Source organism: Clupea harengus, chromosome 11 (assembly GCF_900700415.2).
Source record: "Clupea harengus chromosome 11, Ch_v2.0.2, whole genome shotgun sequence".
Classification (NCBI taxonomy): domain Eukaryota; kingdom Metazoa; phylum Chordata; class Actinopteri; order Clupeiformes; family Clupeidae; genus Clupea; species Clupea harengus.
Genome location: NC_045162.1, coordinates 11,857,822 through 11,870,015, shown reverse-complemented (window position 1 = coordinate 11,870,015; position 12,194 = coordinate 11,857,822). Strand labels below are relative to the sequence as shown.

The following is a 12,194-nucleotide window of genomic DNA, read 5'->3' as shown; positions in this document are numbered from 1 at the left end:
TGTGTGTGTGTGTGGTTGTGTGTGTGTGTGTGTGTGTGTGTGTGTGTGTGTATACACTCGCACATATCCATTTTCATCCCCAGACCTTTTCTATTTCCATTTTCCCTAATGATCCCCCTTCCTCGTTAAGCACATCTGCTGTCAATCATCTCCACTTTGTAATCCCATTGGCATTTCCTGTCAGAGTAGCCCTGCCCAGTGGCTCTCCACAGGTCAGCCCGCCCCAGTGGTCAAACCCATGTCTGATATCTCTGCCCTCAGTGGCCAGAGCAGATGTCTGTCTGGTGGCTCTCTTCCCTGATTTCGTCCAGTGTTGCCATGTCGACAGGTGTGTTTGTGTGTATACGGTGATGGATCACTGATACTAGCGGGACACCTCTGGCCTGAATTAGCCGGAGATAAAGTAAAAAAGATGTGTGAGGCAGCCAGGAAGTGGAAACATGAGCTGCGGCCCTGCACACACGCACACGCACACACAGACACACACACACACACACAGATGTACACTCACACACGCATAGATATAGATATACACATACAGACAAACCCACACGCACACGCACACACACACACACAGACCGAAACTACACAAACAGATGTACACTCACACACGCACACGCATAGATATAGATATACACATACAGACAAACTCACACTCACGCGCACACAAACACACACAGACAGACACTACTCACATAGATGTACACTCACACACGCACACGCATGGATATAGATATACACATACAGACAAACGCACACGCACACACACACACACACACACAGACAGACACTATTCACACAGATGTACACTCACATGGATATAGATATACACATACAGACACACACACACACTCACACTCTCACACACACACAGATATACTGTTTAGTTGGACAGCAAACTAAAAGGTTACTGTGAGACCAGGAGTGTTAGAGAAACAGAAGAGAGAGAGATCAAAATTCAAAAGAAGAAGAGAAAGACAGCGACAGAGAACGTGCGTCATGGTGATCACTGACTGACAGCGAGAGAGAGAGGGAGTGACAGAGTGAGATGGAAAAACAGACAGAGGTGGAGAGAGCAAGAGAGGGGTGGAGAGAGACAGAGAGACTAGTTATTCTAGTTGCAGACAGCTGACAGTAGGGCTAAAATAAGATGAGCAGGAGCCTGTGGGTGGTGCGCGTGTGTGTGTGTGTCTGTCCACTGTGAACATAAGCTGTCTAACACATACACTTGAGAACCATTCATCATGTGTGCTGTGTAGCATGATTGTGCAGAAATCGACACTGACGCTGCCCATGTCATAATGTGCTTTATTGTTCTCCGACAGCTATGGTCACATCTGCAAGAACACATTCCATATAAAAGACACAGTAAAAACCTTACCAGAGTATCAGCGTTTAGTAAATAAATATAAAACTTCCAAGTGAAAGGTGGAAAGAGAGAAAAGACAGACAATTAACAATTTAACAAAAGGAGCCAGCAGAACACACACACACACACATGTGCACACACACATCATGGCTAATACACATTCACACTCGCCTTAGCACAGGCTAACACACACACATATACTGGCTGACTGGCTGGGAGGTTAAATACATGCTAGAGATGACTAGCGGACCCCAGCTGTAGGCTGAGGAGGGTCTTATAGTGGGTTAGTGTGAACAGGAGGAAGAGAGAGATAGGGAGAGAGTCAGACGGATAACTGGATGATCCTTTTTTTCTTTTCTTTTCCTCTGTACTTCTTGTCTTTCACTCTTTGACGTAGAGGCGGGTGCACACCACGTCATCAGCGCTCATGGTCTGAAAGAGAGAGATAGGTGTGTGTTTATTTTCGGAGAGCGTGAAGAGAACGTTCTCTTCAATGAGTTCTCTCAGTTGTCACAAACATGGAGCGATCGCCATGGAGACTGGCTCTTGTAATCGGATGCATAAAGAGGACAGCACACACAGAGACAGACAGACACAAACAAACAGACACACAGACACACACACAGACACACACACACACACAGCTCCCATACACCTGAGAATTAGCCTCATTCACCTCATTGACATCATCTGATGTGAGTGTGTGTTTTGGGTGGGGGGTGGTTTGGACGCCAGCAGTTTGCCCTTTGAGTCACAGGATGTTTGGGGTAATTCATGGCTTTGTTTTGGCCCTGCCTTCTAAGGCCTGCATACACAGACACACATTAGCACGCGCCCACACACACACACACACACACACACACACACACACACACACACACACACACACACTCATTTCAATGAGAAGAGCCCACACACGCCCCTTTCTCTCCACACATACATCCTACTTGCACCAAATTACACACACACACAAACACACACATATAGCTGTACACACACTTTCAGAGCACAGCCTGGTGCCGACCACACACATTTGGAATGGCAGCTGAGCCTGCCCCTCGATCTGGCCAGTTCCATAATCAGTGATTGCCAAGGATTGCAAACATGTCATTCCATGGGGAAGTACCACATTCCCCCTTCTCTGCATGACAGACAGATTGGGTAACCAATAGGTAAGCAGATTTACCAGGATAAGCTCGCCGTCGTTGGTGATCTCACGGGTCCATGCAGTCTTCGGGCCCTCCCCCTTCACCAATGTTTGATCACAGCTGATTTTACTGTCTGTCTCCCAACGAGGAAAACTCTGCAAGACACCAGAGAGGGCGTGTGAACAATCCAAACAAATCACTGTTGATGTTGAATGAGTGTGTGAGAGAAAGGAAACTCTGGAAGAGAAAGAGAGAGAGAGAGTGGAGGAGAGAAAGGGGTAAAAAGTGGGGAAGAGTGGAGGAAAGAGAGAGAAAGAAAGAAAAAGAGAAGGGGAATGGTTAGAGAGAGAGAGAAAGATAGAGGGTCAAGAGTGAGACAGGCGGAAAGAGAGAGAGAGAAAGAGAGACAGAAGAGGAAAGAGAAGAGGGAGAGGGAAAAAACAGAGAGATTGACTGGGAGGTGTTAATGTTTTCTGCCCTCATTGTTAGTGTTGAATAATGAAGGCTGTTTGCTTTGGAGACGGACAATGGCATTGATATACAGAACTGTGTACTGAGATGAAGAGAAAGAGAAAGGTTGGAGATGAAGGGAGAGGGGGGAGGAAGGGAGAGAGATAGAGACAAATATGGGAAATAGAGTGTAAGAGGGAGGGAGAGAGGGAGAGAGATGTGAAGTGATGACTGATGAGGATAGTTACTGAGGGAATATCAGATTGAAGAGGGGAAAATGGGTGAGGTGGGGGAGTGGGAGGGGTTGCAGAGAGACACCAGAGCCCATAGAGAGAAACAGAGAGAGAGGGGGAGCGAATAAGAGAGAAGGAGAAGAAGAGTGAGGTGGTGGAGAGACAGAGGAAAGAAGAGAGCTGGTCGAACGTCAGCTGTTAGACCACAGCTCCTCTGAGATGAGGGACGTGATCAAAACCTTCTACAGAGAAAACAGCTGATGGGCCAGATTCATCACACGACACACACACACACACATAGAGAGAGAGAGAGAGAGAGAGAGAGAGAGAAACAGACAGCGAGACAAGGACAAACACATTCACAAATACACACAAGCACAAACACCCCTCAACACACACACACACAGAGAATAGAGAGAGAGAGAGAAAGAAGGGACAGAGGGGCATGGCCTGGTCATGCAGGCCCCAGAGGAAAGAGAGAGAGAAGGGACAGAGGGGCATGGCCTGATCAGTTACTGTGGTCTAGGACATACAGTGCGATGAATAGATGTATTTCATGAATTCTACTCTGTTATTTGGTATTTATTCAGATACGTGTGTGTGTGTGTGTGTGGGTGCGTGTGCGTGTGCGTGTGCGTGTGCGTGTGCGTGTGTTTTCACAGCTGCGAAAAGGCTGAGGCTAACCCACACCTGTAACTGTGCTGAGTGTGTGTGTACAGTGGCAGATCTATGTGTATTAGCAATACAATTGGAATGGTGACTTTTGCGCAATCGGTTTTCCATCCTTGCTGGAGCGGGTGCCCTGATTCTGGTGTGTGAGCTAGGCTAGTGTGTGATTTTAGTGTGTGAGCTAGGCTAGTGTGTGACTCTACTGTGTGAGCTAGGCTAGTGTGTGACTCTACTGTGTGAGCTAGGCTAGTGTGTGACTCTACTGTGTGAGCTAGGCTAGTGTGTGATTTTAGTGTGTGAGCTAGGCTAGTGTGTGATTTTAGTGTGTGAGCTAGGCTAGTGTGTGATTTTAGTGTGTGAGCTAGGCTAGTGCTAGGGGGGGCGGGGGTAGGTTGACGTCAGGTCTCCCCACTGGTTGCCCTGGGCCCCACACAAGCTGTGTTGGGTGCCGTGCAGGGAGGCCCATCCACTATGTGTGTGTGTGTGTGTGTGTGTGTGTGTGTGTGTTGTGTACCGTGCAGGGACGCCCATCCACAGTGTTCTCGCTGAAGGACTGTCCCACGGTGAAGGTGATGTGAGTGTTCCTGACAGAGGTGGAGGTTTTGATGGACAGAGTCTCTCCATCCTGAGCGATCTCCACCTGAGGCTTGGAGGCTGCTGCCACGGCGATTTTACGCAGCATCACATTCACTCCTGAGGAAAGATACACGTACATGTACACACACACACACACACACACACACACACACACACACAAATACAGATATACTTTTAATTAATGCATTCAGAAAAAAACACGTGCCAAGTCATCATGAGTAGAGTACCTATTCTACAGCAAAAGTGAAGCAGGGCTTGCATACTCCAGCATGAGTACTGTAGAGAATGCATACTACAGCATGAGTACTGTAGAGAATGCATACTCCAGCATGAGTACTGTAGAGAATGCATACTCCAGCATGAGTACTGTAGAGAATGCATACTCCAGCATGAGTACTGTAGAGAATGCACACCAAGTCCTATATTTATGTGTGTGAAGAAAAGGCTGAGAGAGCATCCCAGTCCTTCACATTTAAACAAACCTGGTAATCTACATATTTATAATATTTAATCTTATGACACCTTTTGTATGTATTCTCATGCACATTTTAAGTCCTTCACTATCACAAAGAGCCCCCTTCTACATACAAATCTGGTTCTTTATAAGTTTATCATTCAGTCTTCCTTAAATGTTCTCCATGCATCAATATGCCAGGCCTGGCCTTAGCATCATTTCTGTCATCCTCACTAGGATGGTGACTATTGGTTGCTTCTCTCTCAGGCAAATTACTTTCCCACTTAGAGGTTTGTTGTGTAACATAATGTGCATTTCTGGCAGAACATCAGAATCTGGGTTCTCAAAACCTCTGAGCTGTTTTTAATTATGGAAATTACACGTTCTGGTCTTCCAATGTCCTCAAAAACATCTGATAATGTCTTAAAATTCATTGTGTAAAATGCAATAACTTCACTGTAAAATTCCAGTAAGGCACAGTCTTTGGAACACATGACCTATGAAATATAAAATTATTTGGTGCTCTGTGATGCCCAGAATGAAATAACAAAAAAAAAAGCATCGTAGTCTGTGACTCATTTATTACATCTTTAATCTGTAAACCATAATACTGAAACACCTAAAGAGCATCCATACAGTACATACTCACATACGTATCCTAAACATAAGACAGCTAGTCTGGAGACTGGGGGGGGTCAAAGCGAGAGAGAGACAAAGAGGGAAAGAAATGAAATGGGAGAAGGAGAGAAGGTAGAGAGAGAGAGACAGCGAGAAGAGAGAGGGAGAAGTAAGAGAAATGGCAAAGAGAGAGAATGAAAATATTAAGAGAGAGAGAGAGAATGGTGGAGTGGTGTGCAGTTAACAGGCCTTCGGCCAGTGATTGGCCCAGCCAGAGGAAAAGATGATGTCATAACTGCAGGACGAGTCCAGCACATCTGTCCTCCCCACAGAGGAACCAAACCCTGCACACATCTGCCAGAACAACAACTCCTGACGCCATGTGATGACTTCATCACAGATCAAATTCTAATCAAACCTACCCAATACACCACAGAGGGGAGGGATAGAGTGATAGGGTTGTTGGGAATAGGTACACACACACACACACACACACACACACACACACACAAATATCAAGTGGATGAAAAGCATGTGGATGCTGCCCTAAGACACTCACACACACACTCACATTTACACATACACACAGATAAGGGTGTATTTGTGTGTGTGGGTTTCTCCATGCTGGTGTCAATATGAGTGTAGTTGGTGTATGTGTATGTATATATTTATATCTATTTATTCATATATTTGTATATATATATATATATATATTTGTGTATGTGTGTGTGTATGTGACCATGCATTTGTGTGTGTGTGTGTGTGTGTGTGTGTGTGTGTGTGTGTGTGTGTGTGTGTGTGTGTGTGTGTGTGTGTGTGACCGTGCATTCGTGCGTGCGTGTGTGTGTGTGTGTGTGCATGCATGTGTGTGTGTATGTGTGTGTGTGTCTGTGTGTGTGTGTTCGCAGGGAGAGAGGGAAGTTATTGGAGTGGCCCAGGGGGACGTGGTAATCTGTTACACCTTCCTTTCAGGAAGCAGCACGGACACAAGAGAGAGAGAGGGGAGGAGAGAGAGAGAAAAGAGGACAGAGAGAGAGAGAGGAGGAGAGAGAGAGAAAAGAGGACAGAGAGAGAGAGAGATGGAAGGAGGGGCAGAAAAGAGCTCATTGAGAGAGGGAGGGAGGAAGGGAGAGCACAAAGGAGAGGAACTATAGAGAGGAGAGAGAAAGGGGGGCGGGAGCTTCACTGTCTGAAGCAGACAAAATCCCAGAAGAGGGGGAGAAGAGGGAACATGAAGAAAAGAGGACAGGGAACAAGGAGGGAGTAAGACAGGGACAGAGAGAGAGAGAGAGAGAGAGAGAGAGAGAGAGAGGGAGGTGGAGACGTCTGGAGTGGGCAGAGGGAGAGTGTGAGAGAGGCTCGCTCTCTGAGTTGAATTTCACACTTCTGACCCCTCACACATTCCCACCTGTCACCAAGGGTAAATATATACACACACCATGACAAACACACACACACACACACACGCACACAAATAAATACAAATATAGAAATGCACACAAACTCACGAATAGTCTACAATGCAGACTTTCACACAAACAGACACACACTGATATCCACTCTTCCATGAGTGAAAAATGTCTCAATCTGGCATGCAGACAAACTTCACTCTCCATACCCTCTATAAAATGTACACACACACGTGCGTGCGCATGCGCCGCGTTCAGCATATTTCCGTGAGTATGTAGCCCTGGGCTGGCTCCTGTGCTACTCCTGGAGGAGGCATCATCTAATGAAGTTAGCAGAAGCCTCCAGTGCCCCTCTAAGATCAAGGCCTCAGGCAGACCCACAGCCCACATTAAACAATGACCACACACACACACACGCGGTCAGGGTCAGTGTCAAAGGGCAAAGGTCGGGGGTCGGAGGAAACATTTGAGTCAGAGTGGGATAGGGAGTGGAGGATGGAGGAGGAGGGGGAATGGTGACAGGTTGCGCCCAGCTGTGCACAGGTCCTGTAATGACAGGGAAGCCATGGGCCATCCCTCACTGTCAATAAAGACAGTGATGAGGGAGAGAAGGGGGGAGAGAGGGAGAAAGGAAGAGACCGGGAGAGAGAGAGAGGAAGAGAGAGAGAGAGAGAGAGGGGCAGAGGGGAGAAATACAGGGAAGGACAAAGAGACATGGCTGATGAGATTGGGAGAGCAAGAATGCATTTATATGTGTGTGTGTGTGTGTGTGTGTGTGTGTGTGTGTGTGTGTGTGTGTTTGTGTGCATGCGTGTGTGTGTGAGTGTGTGTGTGTTTGTGTGCATGCGTGTGTGTGTGTGTGTGTGTCAGTCAGCTCCTCTCACGCCGACAGCCTGTCAATCATCCACATTCCTAAAATTCAGTTTGTCCCTCTCTTTTTATGGATCCATTTCTATACCCTCTATGTCTCTCTCTTTCTCTCTCCTGCTTCTGTTCATCCTTGAAGTTTTGACACACTACCATGTACATTAACCTACACACAAATTCATGCAACATATGAATATGTAGGCATTAATTTACACTTTCAGTTCTCTCTCTCTCTCTCTCTCTCTCTCTCTCTCTCTCTCTCTCACTCACACACACACACATGCAAGCATGCACACACTGGCACACACACTGGCACACACATGCTCCCCCAAGCAGACACACAAGCACTCCATTTAACCTTCCCTAATGATGCACTTGTCTCCCTCTTACCCAGGGCACACACTCATCCATCCAGCCCATTCAAAGGCTTTCCTCTTCACCATCTCCTCAATAGTCGCCCTCTCCTGCCTTTTTCCCCTTTCTTTCCTGCACTCCTCCCACTCTCTTTATTCTTTTGTGTTGCCATTCAGTGGTCCAGCCGTGGCCCCTTCAACTCCCGTCTGCCCCCCACCCGTCCCAAACACGGCTTGCTCAGCACGCTGCCTCACTCTGCACCGGGCCGGTAATGAGGGACTTGAAAAGCCACGTTTCTATGGTAATTGGAGCGTCTATCAATCCGGGATATTGGTATGCGAGGACGACTGTACTCGCACACGCTCCGGTTATTCCCGCAAGAACAATGGTAGTATTTAAACCCGAAGTCATCAACACAGGCAGCATTCACTGATACAAGGAAAGAGGGAGAGAGAGTGAGAGAGAGAGAGGTCATCCCTCTTTAATCTCAAGCACATTGACATGTGCACCGAGTCATGTTAAATAGTCTTGTAAAATTGCCGATAATATAATCTTTGTGTTTCTCAGACCTTTAGGCACACACCAGTACACAAGAACAAATGGGCATGCACTCTTATTCACTCCCGCATGACTAGCCAAATGAGCAGGCGTTGGCCGATCATTCCCTGTACTGTTCATGAGAGAGAGAGAGAGAGAGAGAGAGATGCACTGAACTTGTTTAACCTCCTTTCGTTTAGTTGTGCCTCCAATTAATATGCTTTTACCAGTCGATCAGGTTTTATCTATGCACCACCCTTTCCCACACATAGTGAAACAGCCTCCCTCCCACACAGACAGAGAGAGAGAGAGAGAGAGACAGACAGACAGACAGACAGACCGAGAGTAATGACACGGACACATGTGCCACTGCCGTTTGGTGCTGTTGTGGCCGGAGGCGAGGGGGCGCTGGGTGGAGCTGGTGTGGGGCAGCTCTCTCATTGAGTTGTCCGGTGTGTCAAAATGACAAAGACCCCCGCACATGGGACGCGGAGACGGCGCAGCTGTGTGTGTGGTTGGTCTCTCTCTCTGTCTCTGTGTGTGTGTGTGTGTGTGTGTGTGTGTGTTCAAGCTGCAGTGGGTTTGGGTCAAGCTGTCCGACCAACGGAAAGACACACAGTCACGGATATACGTTTGATTGGCACAGCGGTGAAGAACTTTATTAAATTGAAGATGTTTATGAAAACTCACCCAGTGCTTTGAGAAGTTCCTCGAAGTTTTCTGAACTTTTCATCTTCCAGTTGCCCGAAAAGTCTGGAATTTTGCTCTCCATGGTCCAGTTGAATAGCCTACAGCAACGTATGTGAATTTAATATTTCCGGAATTAATGTCTACAATGTCGACGGATTGTAAACAACCTATTTATCTGTTGCCTTGTCTCTGCGGTTTGTGTCCCGTTACTTCTGTCTCGCTGCCCTTCTGTCACTGTAAAATAGCCTATATTTTAACCTGCTTTCTTTTTCGCCCTTTCTCCCTCTCTAACAACCTGTCTCTCCCCTTCTCTCCGTGTGAGATCCTTATCACGCTTGTGTCGCTACGCGTAATAAGAGGTTGAGGTATGAATGGGACGGGGTGGAAAAACTGGCCACAGAGTATGACCGCAAATTTAAACGCCCCTTCTCTCGCCAACCGCGCGCTCCCACCCCGTGTTCAGTGCCAGTCAAAAAGCACCGACCAATGACGACCCCGATCAGGTGCAGAGAGCCACGGTGCTCATCCCCTTGCCACACCCCCTCTAACACATGTGCGTTCTGAGAAACGCCCATGCTCATTAATGCTAAATCTCTACTCTTTTCACAGACGTTCTTTACATGTCATCATAAAAAATGACCTCGCACCCAGGACGCAGTCTCCAATGACAAATAAGGTCCCATGTTGAGGGACATCCCACAGGCGGCTTTATAGTCCACTACTAATGGAGGCTGTGCATTTAATCCACATTTTACTTAATAATGAATGCAGATTTGAGCAGAATTATGTTTGCATATGTCAATATCTGACCTTCCAGTCAAATGCCTATCAGTTGGTCCAGCTTTAGAAAGTCTCAGCGGCGGGTGAAGGGGACCAGTGAGATATCTTTAATGAGCGTGAGTCAGCACTCGGGTAGGGTGTCCGAGGGGTATTTCCCCGCCAAGTTCATCATAACCCCCTTGCTCACAGCCTTGTTGCCTTGAGGTGCACTGCACAGCTATATAAAATCACGGCTCCTGAAATGGAATCCTGCCGCCGCGTGGCCCTTGTGCTAATAGCTGGGAAAGAGTGTCTGACGAGTTGGCTGACTTGCGTGCGTGGGGACAGACGCTGCCGAGAACATGAAAACGCCCCGCATGTGTCCTTTGGTGATGAGGGGCCACCGTGGGTCGCGGGGGAGGCTATGGGGAGTCCGAGCAGTTGGTTAGCCCCTCTCTGACAGAGCGGAAGAAAGAGAAGAGGAGGGGTGAGTTTTTGGACAGTGGGTAGCGGGAAGAGGGATGCAGGGTCGGCGCTTCTGATGCAGAGACACGGCCCTGATTGATGGTAATAGCACAAAAGCGACGTTAACCATTGACTCGTGATTAATGGTCTTCCGTGCTGCAGTGCACGGTGGATTAGCGCGGGGGTTACCGGGGCGACAACCGCAGGCGCATGAAGGCGCCTGTCTCTCTCTCAAAAAAACACTTCTTGACACGTAGTTGACACATATGCGGGTCAACCAATGTACCATGATGTTTTTTCCGAATCTTTTTAAAACATGGTTTGTGTACCAAGTTGTGTAATCAATACAATGACGCTGGTTAGAGGAAGATTAAGATTAGTGACCTCATACGAGGTGCGCACTGGCTGTATTACAAATACGTGGATAGGTGATACGTCGTATACCACACACGTCGTCTGCGTTTACACAATAGTTTCATGTCTTCGCAAGTTCTTCCTCGTAGAACAACAGACGCTCAGTCGTTAGCCTCTTGTGTCAATGTCTGTATCTCTCTTTCCATCTCTCGCTTTCTTTGTCCCTATCTCCCCTGGCACTTATGGCTGTTTTGTTCCGCACCTGTTAACTCTTTGCTGCAGGCTACATTTCGCTGCGTTATCAGATATTGTATTCACAGCATGGTTGTTCAAAGGGATTATGGAGATTACACTCTTTAAAAAGGATTCGGCGACTTCGAAAACGTAACCTACAAATAACCTTTTCAACCCTATAACCAGTTCAGACATGTCAGTAATAGTATAGTTGTAATATTCTGTGATTTGTATGACTATTATAGAATAATACTCACTTTATTCACATCATTCATTTTACTATTTCACCAGAACACACACACACACACACACAATCACAGCATGTCTTTAGTGCTGACACCCCCCTGTTAAATGGGTGGCATGTAATCCCATTCAGGTTGGAGGGAATGTCTTTGGCCTCATCATTCTTTCTCCCTCCTCTCATCCTCTCATCCTCTCTGTTCTCTCCTTTCCTTTTTCTCCTTATCATCCACTTTCTTTTCCTCTTGCCTCTCTCGCCTCCTTTGTTCATTTGTGCTGCTGCGGCAGATTCCACACACACACACACACCCTCAGCTAAATGGAGAGACAGACGACCGAGAGAGAGAAAGGAGGGGGGGGGGGGGGGGGGGGGCTGAGAGGAAGAAAAGAGAGGGAAAGAAAAGGAGAGTGCAGAGCTGTCGGGATCAGTGTCCAAAACTTCAGGTCATTTTTTTACACACATTGTTCCCAGTGTCTGAAAAGCTTGTGTGTGTGTGTGTGTGTGTGTGTGTGTGAGTCAGCGAGAGTGTGTGTCAGAGAGAAAGGGATCAAAGACAAAATACAGAATGACAGAGATGGAGAGAGGAAGCAAAAAGAGAAAGAAGAGAGAAAAATTGAAAAAAAAGAGGGATATGTAAAACGAGAATCCAATATCTCTCTTGAACCGTAAAGGAACATTCTGCCCTGTTGCCAAGTACATTTTCCTCCCCTGATTTATCTTTCTCCATCTCCTTTTCACAGTTTCTT

At 47.1% G+C, this 12,194-nt stretch overlaps 1 protein-coding gene across 1 annotated transcript; it reads right to left on the bottom strand.

Annotated features, from left to right (window-relative positions):
• Positions 1-1,294: 1,294 nt before the first annotated feature.
• Positions 1,295-9,856, bottom strand: crabp2a (cellular retinoic acid binding protein 2, a). The gene is made up of 4 exons (XM_012834922.2): positions 9,396-9,856; positions 4,384-4,562; positions 2,556-2,672; positions 1,295-1,801 (listed from the first exon to the last, which is right to left on the bottom strand). The coding sequence occupies exons 1-4, from the start codon at positions 9,475-9,477 to the stop codon at positions 1,751-1,753; spliced, it is 429 nt and encodes a 142-aa protein (XP_012690376.1). The 5' UTR covers positions 9,478-9,856; the 3' UTR covers positions 1,295-1,750.
• Between the last annotated feature and the right edge of the window lie 2,338 nt (positions 9,857-12,194).